Source organism: Sorex araneus, chromosome 1 (assembly GCF_027595985.1).
Source record: "Sorex araneus isolate mSorAra2 chromosome 1, mSorAra2.pri, whole genome shotgun sequence".
NCBI lineage: Eukaryota > Metazoa > Chordata > Mammalia > Eulipotyphla > Soricidae > Sorex > Sorex araneus.
The window spans coordinates 134,052,767-134,077,492 of NC_073302.1; the positions used below are offsets into that span (position 1 = coordinate 134,052,767).

At 41.8% G+C, this 24,726-nt stretch overlaps 2 protein-coding genes across 2 annotated transcripts in view; both read left to right on the plus strand.

Moving 5' to 3' along the window:
* Positions 1 to 2,212: 2,212 nt before the first annotated feature.
* Positions 2,213 to 24,726, plus strand: part of ITGA1 (integrin subunit alpha 1) — a 196,493-nt gene continuing 173,979 nt past the window's right edge. The window contains exon 1 of the mRNA XM_055132279.1: positions 2,213 to 2,982. Within this exon, the coding sequence (XP_054988254.1) occupies positions 2,922 to 2,982 (61 nt within the window). The 5' untranslated portion in view covers positions 2,213 to 2,921. The remainder of the gene's footprint in view (positions 2,983 to 24,726) is intronic.
* Positions 16,326 to 20,590, plus strand: PELO (pelota mRNA surveillance and ribosome rescue factor). The gene is made up of 2 exons (XM_004608423.2): positions 16,326 to 17,363; positions 17,668 to 20,590. Exons 1-2 carry the CDS (start codon positions 16,638 to 16,640, stop codon positions 18,097 to 18,099), a joined length of 1,158 nt encoding a protein of 385 aa, XP_004608480.1. The 5' UTR covers positions 16,326 to 16,637; the 3' UTR covers positions 18,100 to 20,590.

The following is a 24,726-nucleotide window of genomic DNA, read 5'->3' on the forward strand; positions in this document are numbered from 1 at the left end:
GGCATTGGCTTTCCCCAGTGGGGAGGTGGCCCAAGACCAGTGAAGGCACACAGCAAGAGAGAGAGAGAGAGAGAGAGAGAGAGAGAGAGAGAGAAAGAGAGAGAGAGAGAGAGAGGAGAGAGAGAGCCACCGGGATTTCCCAGGTAAGGCACTTGTTTAGCCTGCAGCTGACCCAAGTTCAGTCCTTGGCATCATAAATGGTCTCAAATCCTGCCAGAAGTATCCTGAGCACAGAGCACAGACTAATCCAGAAAATAGCTGGGTGTGGTCCTAAAACAAAAAAATAAAAAATTTAAGAAATAAAAGTAGTCTGCAGACATTAATATATTTAGATTTATAGATGTGCAGAAGATGTTCACTTATTCTAAATTTAGTTCTCCGTCAACTGTTGTTTTCTCAGGTCTACATTTGCTTTGGTTTTATATGAAGATAAATAAATTGCCATTATATATATATATACATGATTCACAATACATATGAAAATAGCTTTAACCACATAGTACTAGTGATCACTACCACCATTAGTTTGCAAGTCTTAGAGGATACAAAAAAGTTGAATTCAAAATATTCATTAATAAAAATGTCACTTTCCCAGTAATATAACCTTGATTATGTTATAAACTTTTTAATCCTTTTAGTTCAATTAGATATAACTTTTATAAATCCTTATTTTTTTCTTATTCAATATATTTAAAGTTTCTAGAATTCCAGCTATATATTATGTTTTTATAGAAAATCATGCTATTATTTGTTTTTTGAAAACTGAGCATTAAAGAAACATTTGGGGGAAAGTATTATTTTTGGATGTCAAAATATTAATCTATCAATCCATACTATTGATTATTATGTAAAGTTCTCAAGTTGTTACTGAGAGATATAGCAAGTAATTAAAACCATAAATAGGGAGATGAAAAATATACAAGGAAGTCATTCCAGGCGAAAGTTTTCCAAGGAAAGGGACCAATAAGAGGTAGGTTGATAATGACTGGTTAATAAAGTGATAGAGAGCATGGAATGTCACATAGGAATATAAGAGTATTAAACACAGACAAAACAATCCTAGGTAACATCTAAGACTATTGAACTGCTATCCGACATAATATGAGTTTTCTAGGGACCTATTCAATTTTGAAGCTAGGACTAAGAAGTGAAAAGATGAAAGTTGAAAACAGAAGTAAGGGGGATTTTTAAGATATTTACTGAGCAATCAACCATTTCAAATACATAAATTAGAAGAGAAATTCCTTGACTGATGGGTCATGTTCCTAAGCTTTGATGACTTTTGTCCTGCCCACCCAAATTTTATACTTCCTTTGTGTTTCTCTCCAACTGTTACCTCAGTAATCTATTTGGCAATCTATTCAGCCATCCTTGGGGATGGTCCCCAACCTGTCCTTTGGGCTATCTATACAATGCCACCTAAATTGTGTTCTAGGGAGTGAGTCGACCTTTGGGTGGCACTCTTGTTCTGCTGAGCCCTAGCCCTGCCAGTTTGAGATATTCTATCAGTGACTAGGTTGAATTGGATTGGGTTGGGTTGAATTGGATTAAGTTGAAAGGAATTGAATGGAATTCATTTCTCCACTACTTGTAAACACAAATCCACTCTTCCACCTCTTTCCTGTCTTTGAAATTCTCCAAACCACTAATAAACAGCTACTTTAAAATTAATAGCAAGTATTTAGTGAAACTCTCAACTATGGGAGCTAGTATAACTAACTCACTGCACATGGGAAGCACTTGCAAACTCCTGTTTCTTCTGGCTTCGGTATCCCAAGGAAGGATACCAAACCCCAATATTCTGACAGTCACATAGCGTTCCAATTCTGTTCCCTGGAGTAGTGGGACTGCTGGAGGAAAGAGTTAGCCGAACAAGATTTAGTACTCTTCCATATAAAACTCCGAGAGAAATAATGCAGCACCCCGTGCCCTTTATTAAATCCAATCCCCGTGAGCAACATCCTAACTCAGTTTAAACAAAATAGCCCACACACATTCCATTCCTAAGGAGACTATTTGCCTCTGGTCCTTCCCCTCCCGCTTCTCTCACGCACTCTCTTTCTCTGCGTTGCTCACTCCCCTCGCCCGCCCCGCTAATCACCGTCTTCCCAGCAAAGAGTTTATCAGCAACATTGCATCTGCATAAATGAAGCAAATCCTCCGTAAAAGGAAGCAAAGCAATCCTAGAGCCTTGGAGGGAGAGGACGCCTTCCTCCCTGCACTGTTGGGGTGAGACGACTGAACGCGAAGCTCCTGCGATCTCTGGAGAGGGAAGGGCGCGTTCGTTCTCCCCTGATTTCCAGGGTCGGTTTCCTACGGGGCCTTCGGGATCCCCGGAGAGCTCTGCCTTTCCTGGAAGGACCCAGGAACGCCGGTTCTTCCAAAGTGCTCTCGCTCTCAGACGCGCGGCGGTGAGGGGTGCGAAGGCGGAGCCAACGGGCTGCAGACGCCCTCCCCGAGGTGCCGCCCTCGCCCGCCTTCCCAGCACCTTGGGGAGTTGCGTGAAGAGCGGGATCCCCCCTCTCAATGAAAGGCAGATGTCCCTTTAAGGTTGGCTTTTCTGCTCGCGGACTTTAGCCTAAACACGGGCTGGCGGAGCTGGCTTTATTTGTCCATGTCTCGGACGGGGCCTGGGAGTCTGCCAGTGGCATTTCAGAGCCCAGGAGCCCGAAGGGGCGGGAGATGTGGCAATCCTTCTGGGATGTGAAAAGCGTGCAGCGGACTTAGAGACACTGTGGAAAACACAGGAAATCACTGCGGATTCTGGGCGCCTCTGCAGACCCGGGTCAGACCCAGCCCCCGCGGCGGCCGGCGGAGTGGCCAGCAGCAGAGAGCGCCCGGCTCCCGCGCCCGGACGGTCCCACCAGCTCCAGCGCCACCCCGATCCGCACGTCCCCGGGCAACGTTGCCCTTCTGCCACCATGGCCCCTCGACGCCGCGCCGGCCCAGAGGTCGCTGTCGCCTGCTGCTGGCTCTTCACGGGTGAGTGACCCAGATGGGCTCTGCGCGTCTGCGGCGGGCGAGCGCGGGGTTGGGGGTTCGTGAGACGGCTAGGACGGAGGCAAAAAGAAAAAAGAAAGAAAAAGAAAAAAAGTGTCCCCCTGAGACCGGGCAGGCGGTCTGACCCACTTTCCCGGGCTCCCGCAGTCTGCGCAGGTTGGAGTTCGGGAAGGACAGTGACCGTTTCCCTTCTGGGATCAATTAGTCCTGAGGTGGTGCCAGAGCCCTCCACTCCAGCCACTGGTGGGAGAGAAGAGTGGTGTAAAGTTTCTGAGGGCGAATGGGCTTTTCCCATCCAAGTGATTTTGACACTAGACGCCGTTATTGTAGGAGTTGCTTGGGCGCACCCCTCTTTGGGAAGTGGGAAGGGAGGGCGTCTGACTTAGGTGCAGAATCCAACCTTCACGTCGCACAGGAGTGAGCTTTGTGGCGTTTCCCCGTGGACGAGTTCTTTTCTGGTACTGAAGGAGACCACAGGCACGCAGACCCCAACCGCCCCTTGTCCTGTAATGTTGCTCTCTGAGCACCCTGGGCGAGGAGTATTTTGAAGCTGAGAAGGGAACAATTGCTCCGTGAGTCTCACACATTTAAACATGCATAATAGTGTGCCTTTACTTCTGCATAGATAGTAATTTTGAAGAAGGAACTTACGGGGAAAAACAAACTGATGATGCCGTTTTATTCAACTTAGAAAAAAAGTTGAATCATAGCATCTTCTAAGATTTTCCAAAAGCTAAGCCATGGTCAGATCTTTTACCAGCTGGACTCTCAGGGGGTACTGAGGGAAGTTGCAACGGTGAGAGATTAAGTTATTGAAACTTCCTGTAAAATAAAAATAGCTTTACTAATGATTGCTCCAGTATACCATCATTATCCAGTTGTACAATGTGTTTTTTTGTTTTATTTTATTTTGGTTTATTTTTCATACTGCTTGCATACTTTCTAGTGAGGACTAGATAATTTAGCATTTTGTCATTAAAAACAGGGATAGTCCAACCTGTTTAGGCTGATTTAGATGGTCAAATGTTGATGTTTTGTGAAGATTATTTAGAAATGATTATTAGCAAGCAAAGCTTTTCTGTATTGTCAGGTTCTGTGAAAAGAGAGTTAATAAAGAGTTACTGGTTTTTTCATCCCCTTTCCATTACTCAGGAAATGTCTGATAATCTAAACAGTGGTAGTTTTTGAGCAACTTTACTGTCAATGAATGATTTAACTTATCAGCTACTGTTACTACACTTATTTGCCTTATAGTAAGTTCTCTGATTCAGAGTTTTTGATGGTAGTTCTCCTTTTGTTATCGTTAGAGTGCACAATCCGAACAATTTACTAAATATTTAAGTTACATCTTCTTCATTTTACCAAAACAACAGTCACTGATGCAAAAATGATCAAACAAACTTTGTGCATACTTTAGTAGTACAGGAGATAAGGCGCTTGCCTGGTTCAAATCCCTGCCACTGCATATTGTTCTCTGAGCAATACCAGGGGTCACTCCTGAGCACAGAACCAAGAGTAGCCCTGAGCACTACTGGTTATACCTTCCCTCATCTCCTTCCAAAACCAGAAGTTGATAAGTTACAATTTTATGTATTTATGTACATATGTGTAGACACATAGTTGCTTATCTGTATATTTTTATACTCAATTACTTTATTTCCCCATGCCAATACAGTCACAAGTTGTTTTTTTTATTTTTTATTTTTATTTTTTTTGCTTTTTTTTTGGGTCACACCCAGCGATGCTCAGGGGTTACTCCTGGCTCTGCACTCAGGAATCACCCCTGGCAGTGCTTGGGGGACCATATGGGATGCCAGGGATTGAACCTGGGTCGGCCGCATGCAAGGCAAACACCCTACCTGCTGTGCTATTGCTCCGGCCCCACTCATAGATACTTTTAAGCTATATCTAATTCCTTCCTGTATGTGCACATGTACATACATATATAGATGTTGCAATAATGATGCTGACAATTAGAATGTAAAAATGGTATATTTTCTCAGATTCAACAGGTTTCTGGGCTATTTTATATTCATGCCCCTTCCACAACATAGGGTTTCCTCTGTCAGGCTGTATATTCTCAGCTTCCCATCAATTCAGACTCCATACCTAATCTCACTATAAGTGGTCTCATCACCATATTCATCCACTCACTTTGTTGTAGACATCTTCTTATCTACAACTTGAACTCAGCCTCAGAATTTTATTCTTAGTTCACTCAAAAATCTTTGATGGTTCTTTGTTGTCATTGAAACAGGATTAAAAATTCTGACTTCCCAGGTCTATAGTCCCCTGCTACCTTCCTCCTCTCTCCTCTCTTCTACTATCCCTGTACCAGTTTCGTTGTTGTGAGAGCAAACAGCCACAAATTTGCTGGCCTAAAATGAATAATATTTAGTATTTTCCATCTCTGTTGCTCCAGTATCTCATTGGGCTAAATCAGGGTGTTGGCAGGGCTGCATTTCTTCTGGAGGCTCCAGGGGAAGGATCTGTTGTCTGATCTTTTCAGCATTTAAAGGTCAACTACATTTCTTTGTTTGTGGTTCCATCACTCATTTTCAAGACCCCAGAATAACATCTTCAGGTCTTTCCCTATAATAATAATAACAACATGTTTCATGTCACATCGCATTCTGACTCATACCCCAGTACCTCCTTCGTAGAGGATTTCTTTGAGTTACCCTGGGTCTAGCTGGATCATCCAGGAGTTTTCCATCAAAGAGTGTTTAATCCAGTCACACTTGCCAAATCTCTTTTGTCATACAAAGTAACAGGAAGTAGGATGTAAACATCTATTAATATTCCTATCAAAACCCTCAAATATAACTGCCTACTGTAGCCAATTAATATTTGTCTACTTTCTCCATAGTCCCCATGCTCACTCTGCCATGATGGATATGACCTTTGATGCATTTGAAAATTTCTCTACCCTTTTCTCACCACTTCCTGTTATCTCTCCAGCCATCAATGATGGATTTGCAGACTCAAGTCCAGCAGGGAGCGAGCAGAGAAATAATTCATTTTTCGCCACCTCCCTTCCCCATGCAACCCTCCTAGTCTTGACTAGCCCTCCAATATTGAACGGCACACATTTTCTGAGAATGTATTATATGTGAGGCCCCTAAGAAAAGAAAAACAAAATACCAAGAGGTTAATTTGTCTGGAGTCACATAGTAATAAATGACAGAGTCTATGCTCAACTCAGATTTCTGACCTCAATTTTCATGCTCTGAAATAATATACAATGTAGACGGTCTAAATGTAAGTCCAGTTCCATATTGTGCAATCTGTAAATGTGAAATCCAAGAGAGATTGTTTAAAACTCTTTGACGTGTGCCTAATTAATGACGTAAGTCTGTTATTTTCATGACTTTGAAGCTTATAATGAAGTTAATGCACTACTCTATATTAATCATTATTCAAATAGACTGTTATTGCTGGCTACTGAGAAAATGAAGATAGAATAACCCCTTATTGGATTATATGTCTCTTCTCCCTAGAAACATTTTGATTGGCCTCAAAGCAAGTATCTTCTTTCATACCTTTTTCATAATGAAGTCCAGTGACATGATAATTGAATATGGAAGGAAGTTAATTACTTAACCATAATCAAATAATGACCTTCAAGGGTCTGAGCGATAGCATAGCAGGTTCAATCTCCGGCATCTCACAGGGTCCCTCAAGCACCACAAGGAGTCAGTGCAGAGCCAGGAGTAACCCCTGAGCATTGCTGGGTGTGACCCAAAACGATAAATAAATAAATAAATAAATAAATAAATAAATAAATAAATAAATAAATAAATAAATAAATGACCTCCAGTAGCAAAGGATAGAATGTCAGGAGTTGCTGAAGATAGTGACTTTTAGTCATTATGACACCTTATGGGGAACAATAAACTCATAGGATTTTTAGTTGTTTAGTAAATAATCAGTGAGAAAAAGCAACGATACTGAAGGTTTGCCTATTTTCCTTCCCTGCTGAATGATGGTATTTTGATGCCAGAGCTCTTGGACCATAGTTTATAACTGTTGATCTCACTTCCTTAGATGGATGCTCTGTACTTGTGCTTCCAGCTCCAACCAACAAACTGTCTATTAGATTTAGAGCTTGTTGAGTTTTCATGTGTCCCTTAAAATATTTCACAAGATAAAGAAGCTAGTGTGGATAACGCACTTGTCCTGCATGCTTCTGACCTGGGCTTGATCCCTGGCACCCCATATGTGCCTGTCCCCCATCCACAAGCCCACCAGGAATGCTCCCTAAACATAGAGCCAGAAGTAAGCCCTAAGCACAGCCAAGAGTGGCCCAAAGATACAAGAAATATAATATAATTAATGCTAAAAATATATTCACAAAATGTTCAAATACTACTTTCTTCTTGTTTGTTTTGGGGTCACACTTACAGGTGCTCTGGGTTTACTCCTCACTCTGCATTAAGGGATCACTCTTGGCAGGGAATCATGGGGTACCAGGAATCAAACCTAGGTCAGCTGCCTGCTTGCTGCAACTGGTTTATCTAGTACATTTTACCAGCTACACTATCTTTCAGCTCCACTAATTGCTATTCTTTACCAACACTGCTCTTCCCCATGTATATAGGATGTATACATGTGATTGGAAAATTTTGGCTGTCACTGTCACTGTCACTTTCATCCCGTTGCTCATCGACTTGTTCCAGCGGGCACCAGTAATGTCTCTCATTGTGAGACTTATTGTTACTGTTTTTGGCATATCCAATACACCACGGGCAGCTTGCCAGGCTCTGCCGTTCGGGCGTGATACTCTAAGTAGCTTGCCAGGCTTTCTGAGAGGGGCGGAGGAATCGAACACGGGTTGGGTCTGACGCGTAAAAGGTGAACATACTACCGCTGTGCTATCGCTCCAGCCCTTTTCTATTTTCAGTATATCTATTTTTTGTTTTATTTTGTTTGGGGACTATATCCCAAAGTGTTCTGTGATTCTTTCTGGCTCTGTCCTCCTGGATAACTCTGGCAGGGCAGATTTTGGGGACCACATGGGATGTCGTGGGTTAAGCCCAGGTCAGATATAATGCAAGACAAGAGCCTGACCATTATGTTATCTCTCTGGCCCAGTATATCTACTGCAGACTTGATTATTTGTCAATCAAATAATCTGAGGGATTGTTTGGCAAAGGTAGACTCTCCCTCTCTCCCACAAAATATCATTATGGGATTGTAACACAAATAGCACATCAGTTATTCAGTGCATACTGTACAAACTTAGAAAAACTTTTATCTGGCTATGTACTGAATTTCCAAGATATCACCAAATAAAAGAAATTTATAATAAAACACAAAATTACATAAAATAAACACAGTAACACATCTACATATTAACTTTCTACTTGTGTTTTTAAAAATTGCATCATAAGATTTCAAAATTACTCCTGGATCCAAACAAGTGAGTATAGAGATAAGGATACTGCTCCTCTTCTTAATTCTCTTCCAGAGCCACATTTATATCTGATTCAGAGAATAATTGCTCCTCTGGCACCAGTAGCCTTACCAGATCCCCAAACAGAGCTTCCTCTGAATGCTCTACTTTTAAATGAAGCTTCAGAGAAAAAGGTGACAAACTATTCTTTAGAAATAAAGTTCCATATGCACAGAATCAATCACTCTAGTGTTGTCCAACCCAGCATTCTGAATATTGGTGGTAAGCACTAGAGTTTTATGCACACACACACACACACACACACACACACACACACACACACGGGAGGGGGAGAGGAAGAGAGGAGAGAGAGAAAGAGAGAGAGAGAGAGAGAGAGAGAGAGAAACCACTAGTCATTCTGAAATTTAAAAATAAGATAAAATGTCAATTAAAATTTTTTAAAGCTTAAAGCATATCTGCTGGTTAGTGTTAAGAATCACTTTATAAGCAAATCATTAATATATAAAGCAATTTTAAAATCAAATTACATAAACATAAATGTCTCTAAACAAAACTAGTGAGGTATCTGGATAGAAAAAAATCATGTGGGTTTGAGATGAAACAGGGGACAGAAGAGTCCAGGGTTCATGCCTCCCCCACCTTCTCACCCCACTTATTATCCTAACCCCTCTGGCATGGCAGAGCCCAAGGAATATCACAGCACCAACCACTGAACACCTGGCCTATTGACTAAGTATTGCCAGGTGTGGCCATCAGATTCCCTGAGCATTGCTTGGAAGGACCGCTGCCCAAAATTTTGAGCAAAAAAAGGTCATTGTTATACCAAACAGAGTGAAAAAATATGAATTGTCAGATCTGCTGAGATAAAGACAAATTCTTAAATATAACTAGAGCACCTAGGCCTTATGAAACTTCAAAAGAGCAAAATAGATAATCTATGTTTTACTGAAATCATACATCCTTCTGGAAAATTGCAAATAACAATGGACTCACAAAATTATTTTGTAACTATACATTTTAGGTTGCCAAATTCTAATGCTTGAAATACATGGCTGTTGACTGGTCTTTAAAATTATACATTTTATTAAAATATTTTTTGGTAAAAATATTTTTCCCCATTTAGTGATACATAGAAGCAACACACCCATACACACACCCACATATTTGTTGATAAGACTTTGTTTATTTGGTAGGAGGTTTTGTACAGTTTTGCAAATACCTATTTCTAATCGCAGGAAATTCAGATAGTAAGTGAGTACAATAAGTTCCTTCAAGAAAGCCTTTCCCTTTTCCCTTTTCCCCTTTTGCCTGAATTGGCTAGAAAACCTTCCCAGTTGTCCACTTAGCTTTGTTTGTGGAGATCACAAGGGTATTTTACAATCTGAGGTTGGCACAGTGTCTCTATATAAGGGATTGCATTTGACATTGAATAGTCAAAGCTCTGGCTAGTGATTTTTATAAAGTCTTCTCCAAACCATATATAATATGTTGCAGTGCATCATTTAAAACACTTCAGGAGTTTTCTCAACATGATGCTTTAAAAACAATTGTATTTTTATTCAAGCATGACTATCTCAAAAATTGAAATGAGTTTGCAGAAACTTATTGCAAAGGCTTATCTTTAAAAGTTCTACATTCCAAAACAGAATGTGGTTTCCTATTATTCTTAAGAGATCAGTGGTAAATCAGTTAAAGATTCTAAATTAAAGGACTACAGCTTCTCCTTGTTTTATCTCTCTATTAAGATTACATACTAGATTTTGTTCTGGGTTGTGAGTAACACAGGCACAAATAAATGAAATAAAAGATAGTCTCTACCCTTAAAAGACTCACAGCTTAAAAGAGAGAGTAGAGGATCTGGAGGAAGTACACAAGGGTTAAGGGTCTTGCCCTGTCAAGTTCAATCCCTGGCACCAGAAATGATATATGATCCCCTGAGAACAGAGTCAGAAGTAAACCCTGGACAGCCAATATGTACCCCCCTCTGCACGCCCCCCCCACTTCATGAGAAATCAAGAGAAAAGCAGTAGATAAGCAAAAAAGTTAAAAAGCGAGGATGGGGGGAGGCACCGGCCCCTCCCACTACCGAGATATGATCCCGGGGGCCGCACGCGTGTGCTGCCTCTTCGCAGCTGCACGAGCGTGAATCCAGACCCAGCAAAACCTCTTTTGGCATGGGCAACTCCTCGCAGAATGTCTCCAGCCTGAGAACTAAGCCTCGGCCCCATGCCCGCCCAGGAGAGGAAAGGTATTTCTCTCTCTCGCCTCTTTCTCTCCGGGGATGAAGGGCGCGGTGTCCGCCATATTATGACGACCACAGATTGGGTTTTGAAGCCTGCAGTGATCCAATATCTGGAAGAAATCTCTCTGGACTTAGTTGTTAAAGTACAGAAATTCAAAACCAAAAGCAGTAGCGGCCGCGCGACCTCATTTGTCTTCACAGTAGGTCTGACTCTAGTGGGATACTCCAAACAACAATAGTGAGGTTTGTGTTGAAATTTTGAATGTAACCAAAGTAAACAGAAAGTAAAATGAAACTTATCAGTTACAAGGCGGGGGGTGGGGGTGCGGGATGGGAGGTGTACTGTGTGGTTTTTTTTTTTGGTGGTGGTGGTATATGGGCACTGGTGAAGGGATGGTTGTTTCAGCATTGTATAACTGAGACCTAAGCCTGAAAGCATTGTAATCTTCCACATGGTGATTTAATAAAATAAAAATTTTAAAAAAAAAGCGAGGATGGAAAAAGATTGTTTTAGGAAAGTAAGCCTACCATAATATGGAAATGAGTTTATATACCCCTATTATTTAAAGATCATTGTGCTACAGCACAGAGTATTCAAATTAGTTTTCCTTCCTTCAAGCATCCAGAACCCCTGTGTCTGCCATACAATCTATTTAAGGGCCGCAATCCAGTTCAACAATGAAGAACATGTACAGCTTCATACAGGAACTGACTGTCCTTAGAAGGAGCTGCATGTACAGATAAATGCACCAATGCATTACCCATCGGTCAACTCTACCAAACTCTTGTATTTTTTAAAGCTGACTGATGATGAGTTGTTCGTGCAAGCTGTTTCCCAAGCTCTATCCGGTAGTCTGGAGTCTAGTAGTCTCAGTGATTTATACAAATAGTATGTACTAAAATTATAGAGCGCTAATGTTTACAAAATACCCTAATTTCATGAGAACCTCATAAGCTTTTGCCCACGAAAGACATGGGCATATCTATGGGAAATGGGACAAATAAACATATCTACAATTTAGAATGAACCATTTAGGTTTATAGTTCGAAGACTTATCTAAAGTTGCTAGGGTCTAACTCGAAATGACAGGCATTCAGTTTTGTTGTCTCTAGCTGCTCAAGCATTAAATTTAGATGGGTGCATTTTTGAATTTTGTTTGTTGAGTGCTTATTTTTTATACAGTACCTGAGACTATGCTTGCAATCCCAGGCCTCCAGCACAAAAAGCATGCCTTTGGCCTTTTCCGTTAGCTCCCTAGACTTGATCTTTTAGCAATAATGTGGGCCACTAAAAGAAGGCTCAGATGCCAAAAATAGTAGGTCCAATTATAATAAGCATAACAGATATTCTATGGGATATTTTCACTTTTAAGAGTATTGCTGCAACATAATTTCAATAAATAAAATAATTCAAATTATTGAATCCAATTCCCTCTACTTCTTCAGTTAAAGAAATTAGTTTCAAAAAGATTGCTGCCAAAAGTTACAGTAAAAACCCCTGACAGTAGAATTACAATCTGGGCCACTTGACTTCTACCCCAGTTCTCTTTCTTAGATGCTGGAGGTATATCAAAAAACAACCAATTGGAAAATTTTGGAGGTAACAACCGTGACTTTAATTTTCTTCTAAGAAATTACTAAAAATTCAGTGTTATAGAAAATAAAGTATTACTAATGTAAAGATTTCTATTTACAAAAAGTCAAATAAAATAAACACAAAGTAGGATGCAGAGCATTTTACATTGGTTTTTCTTGTGGTTTTTCAAAATTGAATAGAGTGAAAATAAGATTTACTACTTCATACCACATAATTGCTAAAACTAGCCAGTTTTATAATAAGGCAAATTAGTTTAGCTTAAGTTTATTAATTTAGATATATCATAGTTTGTAATTTATCAGTACCTGAAGGACTATCTGTGATGATGCCAATTATGCTGGTACATTTTCATCTAATCCACCCCATAGTGCCAATTGTACAGCAGAGTCTTTTTCAAGGAACAGTGAAAGGATAAAATGATGCATCTATTCAAAGTTCAGTGAGAAAGAAATGACACACATTCCAACTCAAATCATATGCTCTTTTAAGTTTGAGAACAACATATGTAAAGTAGTTCTTTAAATATATGTATATTTATTCATATATGCGTATATATGGATATGGGTACAGGGGTGAGAAGTGGTATCTTGAATAGAGAGAAGAGCTAATATATCAAAGTAGAAGGTTTGCAGGTTGTTTGGGAAACAAAAACTACCCATAGCACTATAAAGGAAGGGGACATGTTGGGAATAAAGCTTCTAAGACCAGGTCCTAGAGGCCTTGAATAGTCTGGAATCTGGATAATTAATTGAGAATGGAAACCCCCAAATAACCTAAGATAAATGTATAGTGATTTGGTCTAGAAATACTAGGTTATAACACACAATCTGGGAGAAAACATCTGATCATTCAACAATAAACTCAAATTAAAAAATTCTGTTACTTGGGGCTGGAGCGATAGCACAGTGGGTAGGGCATTTGTATTGCAAGTGGCTGACCCGGGTTCGATTCCCAGCATCCCATATGGTCCACTGAGCACCTCCAGGAGTGATTCCTGAGTGCATGAGCCAGGAGTAACCCCTGTGCATCGCCAGGTGTGACCCAAAAAGAAAAAAAATTCTGTTACAGATGTTTCAGATCAAATAGTAGTCCTATGAGGTGAAAATGGGGCAGTATGTTCAATCACTAAAGCACACTTATATTTAAAAAGACAGTCTAAAACATGTTTTAAGTTTCTTTTTGTTTCATTTTTGGCTTTGGGGCCGCATCTGGCTGTGCTCAGGGGTTATTCATGGTTCTGTGCTCAGCGATCACTTCTGGTGGTATGGAGATCACTTGGAGCAAGAATGGACCCTGCATCTGCCATGTGCAAGAGAATCACTACACCCATTGTACTATTGCTACTGACCCTAGAGCAGATAATAAACACATACAGACACACACACACACACACACACATACACACACACGAGTCATATAGGCTTTCCACGGGTTTTTAGTTAGTACAGAAATACATGTACATTTCCCAAAGTAAAATATTATTTCTTTGGAGCGATAATACAACGGGTAGGGCGTTTGCCTTGCACATGGCTGACCCAAGTTTGATTCCTTCATTCTTCTCGGAGAGCCCAACAAGCTACCGAGAGCATCCCTCTCGCACAGCAGACCCTGGCAAGCTACCTGTTGCATATTAGATATGCCAATAACAGTAACAAGAAGTCTCACAATGGAGATGTTACTGATGCCCGCTTGAGCAAATCGATGAACAATGGGATGATAGTGCTACAGTTTCAAGTATTATAATTGTGGCTTAGGCTCAACAGAAGGGAATCTTCACTGAAAAGAAAAATATAAACAATTTTTGAAGCTAGTGAAAGAAGAATGAATGTTCTGGTGCCTATCAATCTTTCTGTTTGGTTCCTTTCTTTCTTTAACTGGTAATTTGGAACTGGTAACTGGTAACTTTAACTTGGGACTTAACTGGTAATATAGGTGACAGTCAAAGAGGAAGACAGTATGTGTGTAATTTTTTGTTGCAGAGATGGTTTCTCATATATACAGTATGGAATTACGGTAGTGAAAGAGGAGAGGATGTGAAATTAAGCATGACTGAATTTGAATGCTGTTTATATGACAAATATATTTTTTAACTTTTCCATAATTCACTTTCTTATCCTTCAAATGAAAACAATTGATATTTAACCTTATAGGTCAGAATTTGAAAAATCATCAGAACTGTTTATACATCACCATGATTTAAAATAAATTTGGTGCACTTTGGAGAGAATTCTAAGAAAATCAATATGCACCTCAAAGTATCTCCTCTCATCCCCTACTCTTTCCCTTTCCCCTCCCAGTTAAAACTTTGACAATATTTATTATTTATTAATGGAGTTTTTCCCCCTCACCCTACTATGCTCTGGGTGTGTTTTTCAATCAACACTCAGGGATCACTCCTGGAGGGGCTCTGGGAACCAGATGTGATGCTCTGCATCAGACCCAGGGGCAGCTGTGTGCAAGGCAAGCACCTTATCAGCCGTCCTAACTCTCCAGCCCATCAATTTAACAATTATCTTTAAAAATATACAATCATTGTGGGAGACAGTGCATCTTTATATGAGCTCAGTACAAAGTTGCAGGATTTATTTATTTATTTATTTATTTATTATTTACAAATGGAAGACTAAGAAAACGTCTAGTCCGGGACTTTGCAAAGTCCTTCTGTAAAAGAGAAGGTGCGGTAGGTAGAGGGACAGGAAGATACAGAAAAAGACAGAAAGGGGAGGTCACAAAACCAGTAACTTCTAATTGGCACCAATATTTTAAATGGGACCTTTGCGCATAGTCCTTCCTCTGCCCCTCACCCCTCAATCACTAAAGAAAAGAACTGCAGCTTCAATATTAAGACTGGGTGCTCAGTCCTATCTCTTCCGTTCATGCAGTCTCACCAGTTCAGAGATAGCTTCCTATCAGTGCCATACACCGTGAAAGGGGAAGGAAAGGTTTCTGTGTTGAACTCTGATCTCCACCCCCTAACTTTCGAGAAAGCTTTGCTGGAATTTTTCTATCTTTATTTCTCAAATTCCCCAGGCAATTTTTAAAAGTGCTTTCAAATCTATTCAACTGGGGTCGACAAAGCAAATCAGCCCTCTCTTTCCCTATTCCAAAAACTTTAGCACCCCAATGTTGAGCTTTGACTGGGAATGTCCTTCTTTAAGCTACCCATGCAACCCCCACTCTAAATTTTCCCAGGCTGCTGAGCTAAGCAAAGCAAAGACTGCCAATCCTGGGCAAGACTGCCAACTCTGGACGGTGAGTGGACCAGGATTTCAGACCCTGGAATTGAAAAGCCCCCCCACCCCCGCCCCCAGGGTAAAATAAAATGCACAGATGTGCTCTCTCTCTGATAAGTGCTCTAATATCTGGGTTAATCAGATCTTGCAGACCCAGCAACTCAGCACAGAACAACCGGACCTCTGCTTTGCTCAGAGATTTTGCAAGACCTACTCTAACCCTTTGATCTTAGAAACAGTTTCTGGACCAGAATAGCTCCTATAAGCTTGTTAGCATTATAAAAGCGGATATATCCGGCCAGAGCAAAAGGAGAGCAGTTCAGTCCTCAGGAGTCAAGTCTTTTGGAACTTTTGAAACTTCTTTCTACTACTTTTTTGAGGGTGAAGTGGGGGTGGAGTATTTGTTAATTAGGAAGCGAAGCTATTTTTAGGCCAAATATTCATGTTGCACAGTCGAGGAAACAGGCCAGTGACAAACTTCCATGGAGGTCAGCCAGAGGGTTCTTTCAGTTCCAAACTCATTCTGCCCTCTGAAAGATGAAAAACTACTTTGTACTTTTAAAATCGGATTTAGCTGGGTTGGGGAGGAATGTAAAATGCCAACTGCACGCCGCTGAAAGATGCAGCCGTTTGCACTGGCGTACAGGGTAGGAAAAGAAAACGTGAAACGCCCGAGTACTCATACTGAGATAAAGCACTCCCCGGCAGGGACGCTGTGCGGCCCTTAGAAAGTTTCTGCACCTGGAGCGCCTCTTCGCCGGGCGACTGCGCACGCGCAAACTGCGCCCTCCCCCGCCCCTCTGGGGACGTCAAACGCGCGCCGGGAGGCGGGGCATGCGCTGCGCATGCGCCTTCGGTGCCCCGGCCACTTGTTTCCTATCCCGCGGCCGGAGCCGCGGCAAAGGGCCTTGTGTGTTGCGGGGTCTTTCGCTCGGCTTTGGCGCGGCGCGCCGGGACCCCAAGAAAAGAAGCGCTCGAGTAAGTGTCCCCGCGGTCGTGTAGCATCGGCGCTAGGGCTTTTCCTTCTCGCTAGGCCGGTGCCTCTAGGACGCGGACCCCGCCCCCTCCCGGAGTAGACGTGGCCCCCGCGCCCGCAGCCCGTTCCCGGGCGCCCTCGTGTTCCAGCTTCCCCGAGCCCCGGCCGAGACCATGAAGCTCGTGAGGAAGGACATTGAGAAGGACAACGCGGGCCAGGTGACGCTGGTGCCCGAGGAACCCGAGGACATGTGGCACACCTACAACCTGGTGCAGGTGGGCGACAGCCTGCGCGCCTCCACCATCCGCAAGGTGCAGACCGAGTCGTCCACGGGAAGCGTGGGCAGCAACCGGATCCGCACGACGCTCACGCTCTGCGTGGAGGCCATTGACTTCGACTCGCAGGCCTGCCAGCTGCGGGTGAAGGGCACCAACATCCAGGAGAACGAGTACGTGAAGATGGGGGCGTACCACACCATCGAGCTGGAACCCAACCGCCAGTTCACCCTGGCCAAGAAGCAGTGGGACAGCGTGGTCCTGGAGCGCATCGAGCAGGCCTGCGACCCCGCCTGGAGCGCCGACGTGGCGGCCGTGGTCATGCAGGAGGGCCTGGCCCACGTCTGCCTGGTCACGCCCAGCATGACCCTCACCCGGGCCAAGGTGGAGGTGAACATCCCCAGGAAGCGGAAAGGCAACTGCTCGCAGCACGACCGCGCCCTGGAGCGCTTCTACGAGCAGGTGGTCCAGGCCATCCAGCGCCATGTCCACTTCGACGTGGTCAAGTGCGTCCTGGTGGCCAGCCCCGGCTTTGTGCGGGAGCAGTTCTGCGATTACATGTTCCAGCAAGCTGTGAAGACCGACAACAAGCTGCTCCTGGAAAACCGGTCCAAGTTCCTGCAGGTAAACCAGTCACATCTAAGGGATAAATAATCCAGAAGGGGGTCAAGGGGCCGGGATAAAGTAGCCAGCCCAGGTTTTAATCCCGGGAAGTGTAAAATGAGAAAGGCGAGCCTTTGCTGGGCGGGGATTGTAAGATTTGAAAAGGGAACCTTAAGTACCTAGCCCTTGCTTGGGATAGCATGATGAGGCCCGAGTCCCTAAACTTAACCACCTTTGTAGTTATTTTGGCTGTGGGCCATTGCGGGTTGATCACTGGGTGTGCAAAGAGATTTCCTGCCTCTAACTTTGAAAATCATGGTTCTAGGTTCATGCCTCCTCGGGGCACAAGTACTCCCTGAAGGAGGCCCTTTGTGACCCCACCGTAGCCAGCCGCCTGTCTGACACCAAAGCCGCAGGGGAAGTCAAGGCCTTGGATGACTTTTATAAAATGCTACAACATGAACCCGACCGCGCCTTCTATGGACTCAAGCAGGTGGAGAGGGCCAATGAGGCCTTGGCAATCGACACTCTGCTCATCAGTGACGAGCTTTTCCGGCACCAGGACGTGGCCACCCGCAGCAGGTACGTGCGGCTCGTGGACAGCGTGAAGGAGAATGCGGGCACTGTCCGGATATTCTCTAGTCTCCACGTGTCCGGGGAGCAGCTGAGCCAGTTGACTGGAGTAGCTGCCATTCTCCGCTTCCCGGTCCCTGAACTCTCCGACCAAGAGGATGACTCCAGTTCTGAAGAAGATTAATAATTGGAACTTACCCTCCAGGACACCGGTGTCTGTTACAATACATTGTCCCTGAAACCTTGTGACAAAAAGCTGCGAGAGTGCTACAGGGATTTCTCATATATTTGTTCACCTGAGTGGATGGTGGATATGTGTTCAAACAAAATAAACTAAAAGAAAATAATTCCTGTGCTCTTCCATTTTTATCAGTTGAGGTGGTTTTTGTAAGGACTTAGGAGTTATTTGCAGTACATAGAAACAAATTTTCTGTATTTGATTACTGTGTTCAGTGATGCCTTTATTTAAAATTGTTTAATTTGTATTTCGAATGGTAATTAGGTGACTTACATTGAAGATGTTGAAAATGTTTCCCAAGAGATTTGTTAAGCCAGTTATACAAAGGAGAACTTTTTTGCTTTAGAGCAGTGTTTCTTAATTTTCTCAACCTTTTCTAACCATAGTGGTCCCCTTCCTACCTTGTTCCTTTCTGTGCCCCACCTCTTATTGACTCTTTAATTTCTTGCCATGACCCCTCATTTACATAATTTTCCACTGTGGCTCCCCTTGGACTATCCAAGGTGAGTAGGAAGTGGTCCCTGTTGAGATACAGTGCTTTAGAAGACTAATTTCTGTTATTTTTGGATCATGGAGCTTTGATCTGCTACAAATTTGCAAAATAGTCTATATAAGGCATTTTAAAAATGAAACTACAGTTTGTAATTTTCTTGATACGTGGCTAATGAGTGGCCAAGATAGAAATATTTTTCTATCTGGATTCCAGTTCTTTGCCCTGACACATTATTTGTGTGTTTACTTTTTGTCTTGTCTTGGTAAGACAGTGCTATCATACTTAAACGTACCTTAACCTTTCTGGACTTTGTCCACACCCTATTTTAGGGATAAGAAACTTTGCTAAGAGTATAAGAATAAATCTCTTCACACATTAAAATGTAGCAGTTGAGTTTAAAGTGGTATCTTTATTAAATACTTTTTATGTGCATTTCTGAGGTGGGAGTCTTAGAAAGGAATTGTATCTTTATTTCATAGGGGCCTCAATAAAACAAATTATGAAGGCTTCATAAAAAAGTGATTGTTTAAAGTTAGTGGTGCTATTTAAATAGAAACACAGATAACTTGCTTGTGCTTTCTATGCCTGTGGACCATCATTTTTTGTAAATAACATTGGGATGATATTTTCTGGACTTTTAAAAATTCTTATGAATAGACAGTTTTATGTTCTTAAATTTACATTTATATTTTTATCGTTATCTCCACATCTAAAAAAGTGCATGGCCATTTCATATTTAACTTTTAAATATTAGACGTATGTTAGTAAATACTTTAATGTTCTAGACAGAGTCACTAAGATTTTTAGCATTAGAGTGTGATTGGAAGAAATTTGAAGAAATCACTCTTCAAATATTTGAGGAATCAATCACCCGATCTATAGAGTACTGATAATTAGCAGAGCTGGCTTGTTAATACTCCTGTTAATTATAGCTAGAATATAAAAATTAAAGCATTTGTTATTTTAACAAGAGGAAATATAATCCACAGATAAATCAGTATTTGATAGGCCATGGTCTTTCAAATGTTAACTACCCTGTTAACCTGATCTGCTGAGTTTTAAAACAATGCTCAGACCTGACCCAGGCTCAGTAATTTTTCACCTTAGAAGTACAGGGTTTTGTTTGATTGGTTTTTGGGGCTACACCCAGCAATGTTCAGGGCATACTTCTGTCTTTGTGTTCAGACATCACTCTGTGAAGGGTTGGAATCTTATGGCTTGCCCAGGGAATCATATGGGGTGTCAGAGATCAAACCCAGGTGGGCTGCAGTGCTTCTTGATGGTCCTATAGAGTGATTATAGTGCAGATCAAAGCTGTGAACCACTGATTCGGACCTTGCTATTCAAAAGTATGATCCTTAGATCTGCAGTATCCCCTGGAGATTATTAAAAACTAGAATACGTGGCTTTATCCTAGACCTGCTAAGTCAAAACCTTTATTTTAATGATACCTCCAGTGAATCCTATGCATAAAATAATAAACATTGAAGCTAGAGAGTACAGCAGGTAAGGTTGCATGTGGCTAATCTGGGTTTAATATCCGGCATCTCATATAATTCCCTGAACACTGCTAATAGAGATTCCTGAGTGCAGAACCAGGAGTAACCCCTGAGCATCGCCAGGTGTGACCCAACACCAAAACTAAAAGAATGAAAACAATAGAAATATAATCTGATAAAGGCAATGACTTATTTTCTCTGTGCTAGTGAATCTCTGGCAGTGACTGCCATAGAGAAAAAGATTTATGATCTAAGCTCCTCTAAGAGCTAAACTGGCTAATATTCTGTTTAGCTACTGATGAAACTTCTCCAGTTGAAAACCTGTTCTATGTATGCATAGTTTTTAAAACATCTTTCAGTGTTTTTCTGCTTCTAGAAGTAGAAAAAAAGACTTTGCTTTTTAAAAGTTACATCTTATATTGAGTTTAAATATGCCTGAATGCATACGTGGAAAAAACAAAATAGTGTTAGGATCATATAAAATAAATTGCACTACTTTTACTGTTTTAAAAACTAAAAGTTTTTGGAATAGTGATTGAATAATCTAATTTCAATTACTATTCGCCAATAAGCAATGTCTAATGGACATTGCCAGTAAGTAGAACACTTGGTGAATTTACTATAAATTTCCATTTACTATACAGTATTTTTTGTGAAGAAAAATTTACTACCTCCTCTAAACAAGTGGGAAGTGTCTAAATTTTTTAGTTTTGTTGTAGAAATGATGCATACCCAATTATATTTTACGGTTCCTGGCTCCCCACTTACACATATTTTGCTAATTTCATGTTTGGATTGTTGATTCTAGATTCACTTTTATTACCTTCAAATATGGTTAGATCTTTTCCTGGCCCAAATGCCTGTATGTTTTGTAAAGTTGATTTACTTTTGTTTCTATCTATTGTCACTACTCCAGTTTCCTCTTTTAGATCCCTTAGATCTTTTTTCTCAACCTCAAATTATTTTTAGCAGAAATGACACAAGAGATGAGGGATATGGCTCAAAGGCAGGGAACAAATACCTGATGTGTGCAAGGCCTTGAACTGGATCCTTGACACCATATGCACACCATCACCATCACCACCACCACCTCCCAACCCCAAGGCTGCTGCTGTTTTTACTCTTGTAAAAACAAATGATTTACTTCATAAAATCCATAATTTGGAAATAAAATTATTTTTATTCCTAAAAAAAGTATCCAAGTGAACCTGGGTATACATGAACCCCAAAGAAGAAGATAAGACTGACACTGTTCTGTATCAGAATACTTTGAATTAGAGACAATACACATTTATATTATACCAACCTTTAATGCATTTAACATTATCTGTTCTTTGTCTTAAATATGCTTAATTTCCAGTTAGCATAAAACTAATCTCATGTACTACATGCTACTTTTTAAAATTTTAACAATTTTTTATTTTTTTTTTACAAACTTAACGTGCTTTCATGTTTGTGTTTCAGTCTTACAGTGATCATTTACATCCCTCCACCAGTGCCCATTCTCCTCCACCATTGTTCCCAGTATCCCTCCCACCACCCCCATCCTACCCCCCACCACCCCACCCTGCTTCTGAGGCAGGGTATTCCCTTTTGTTCTCTCTCCTTTTGGGTGTTGTAGTTTGCAATAGAGGTTATTGAGTGGCCATCCTGTTTGGTCTATAGTCTACTTTCAGCATGCAGCTTTCAACCTGAATGGGTCCTCCCAACATCCTCTACTAGGTGTTCCCTTCTCTATCTCAGCTGCCTTTCCCCCAGCATATGAGGCCAGTTTCCACGCTGTGGGGCAGACCTCCTGGTCCTTATCTACTACTTTTGGTTGTTAGTCTCCCACTCTGTTACTTTATATTCCACAGATGAGTGCGATTTTTCTATGACTGTCTTTCTTTCTGATTCATTTTCTTAACATGATATTTTCCATGTTGATCCACTTATATGCAAATTTCATGATTTCGTCTTTTCTAACAGCTGCATAGTATTCCATTGTTTAGATGTGCCAGTTTCTTTAACCATTCATCTGTTTTTGGGCACTCCGTATTTTTCCAGATTTTGACTATTTTAAACAGTGCTGCAATGAACATACAAATGCAAATGTCATTTCTGCTATACCTTTTTGCCTCTCCAGGATATATTCCCAGGAGTGGTATTGCTGGGTCAAATGGAAGCTCAATTTCTAATTTTTTGAGAATTGTCCATATTGTTTTCCTAAAGGGCTGAACCAGTCGGCATTCCCATCAGCAGTGAAGGAGAGCCCCTTTCTCCCCACATCCATGCCAACACTGGTTGTTTTTGTTCTTTTGGATGTGGGCCAGTCTCTGTGGTGTGAGATGATACCTGGGTTTTGTTGTTGTTGTTGTTGTTGTTGTTTTTAGTGTCTATTTTGAACCAAGACTTAGCTAGCTTTAAGAAAGGTGAAACCACGTTCATTAATTTTTTTTTCTTGTGTGTGTGTGTGGCAGGGGAGTATCACACCCAGCAAAATTCAGGGGTTACTCCTGGCTCTGCACTTAGGAATTACTCCTGACAGTGTTTGGAGGAACCATATGGGATGCCAGGATCAAACCCAGGTTGGCCGTGTGCAAGACAAACACCCTACTACTATGCTATTGCTCCTACCCCTAATCTTATAAATACAACATGTAGAGAGAATGTAAGAGGTTACAGTAATGTAGATAGAGCCAGTAAATCCATCTAAAATGGTGAGAAGAAACTGTTGTACCCAAGTTTCTGAAGCCCAATCACGGAGAGACCAAGTCCACACATGATAATGCAAAAGCAAAGGAACTTTATTGCTAGCTCGAGCAAGGGTCCAAGTCTCATCCAACCAGTGGAGTCTTGACAAGGATCCCAGCTCCAAATCACAAGCAATTTATATATGGTTCAGTTAAGAAGTGGTTTGTTTATATACTGTTGTATTTTTAGCATTGCCCTATTACAACAGTGATCAGCAATTAGACAGCAGGTACCAGTAACTGTTGGGGAGTTTTCCAAGAAGGGTTCAGCGACCACCCCCAGACTGGCAGATCCAACTGCCCAGTTTCTTATCTCAGTAGATAACTGTGAATTTAACAAAAACTGCAAGTCCTGCTTTGGGGAAAGAGAAACTGAGGCCTAATTGAAACTTAAATGTTAGTTGCAGCTTGTCATGACATCAGTTTCGCCCTTGCATTCCCCTCTTTAAACTAAAATGAGGAATCTTCCTTATCCACAGGGTCATTGCTGTATTGGTATTTCTGCCTCAAAACCATCAACTGTTCTGTACTCGATCTTTGACACAAGTCACCAATCTGTTCAGTACACATGAGCCAAAAGTCAGAATTAGCATAAGCACTATTAGGGGACCCAGCAAAGTAGACAACAGGGTAGTGAGCCACGGTGAGCTGCTAAACCATGATTCAAACCATCCTTCTTGCTGCTTTCTCTCTCTCTCCCGCTTGGCTAAGCTTTCCCGGACCCTGGCCATGGAGTCCCGCACGACTCCTGAATGGTCAGCATAGAAGCAGCACTCCTCCCCTAGAGCCATGCAGAGACCTCCCTGTTGTAAGTACAATAAATCTAAACCTCTACGATTTTGTAACACTACTTCTGACAAGGAGGACAAAGATTTCTCCAGATAGGAAACAGACTGCTCTATCCTATCTATGTCCTTATCCACTGCTTCTTGTAAGCTAGAGAGCCTGGAGTTTTGAGCCAGGAGTGAGGATGAGGCAATTCTTGCACTGATGTCCGCTATCCCAATCAAGGTGATCAGGCCAATGGCAACAGCCATGGGTCCCCTTTTTACTCTGCCAGGAGGGGAATGCAAGTATGAAAACATAGCCGAGTCAGTATGGTATAGAAGTCTGGGAAAGACAAACACCATTACACAGTACTCTTGTGTAGGTTCAAACACTTGGTTGTTAATGCATGGAGTTAATCCTGTCTTAGAACACATCCACCACCCCCCTTGCCCAGGGATGGACCACTTGGCTGTTTTGTTAATTGTCTTCTGTATTGTGCAGATATCCTCTGCTCTTGTGGGGACCTCTCCTATGCAAATTCCTGCTCCCAATACAGATTGCATGGTCAGTCCAACGTTTCGGTTTCCCCATCTACAGCCCTTAGGGTCATTATCAGGGGAAGTGCTGTAAGTACCATTTAACCCTATTGCTTCATAGTAAGGGGGCCGGACATCATAACATAACCAGCAGGCTAAGGTGGCATTGGGATTGGTATCATTGAGAGCTAAATAAGCAGAAACCAGCATCATCCAAAGAGGATCTTCTTGAGCACCCTGTGCAGGGGATGGTTCCGTTCTCATAGTGGGCATTAAATCATCTCGAGCAGGGGTCGTTAGAAAGGAAGGGGTTATAGACTTAAACCTTTTGGAAGTCAATATCTTATTGGGACCTAAGGATTTCCTCACTCGTTCTATTACTTGATAAATTGACAATAAAGTCCCAGGGTCTCTGCCTTGGACGTTTAACGCTACCCCCCAAGTCAGGCCAGAGAACCAGCGTTTATTTGCCCTACCTTGAGGGGTGAAAGAAATTTTAATCTGTGTGTCCCTCTGAGCGAGGGTGACAGGAGTCTTCCCACGGA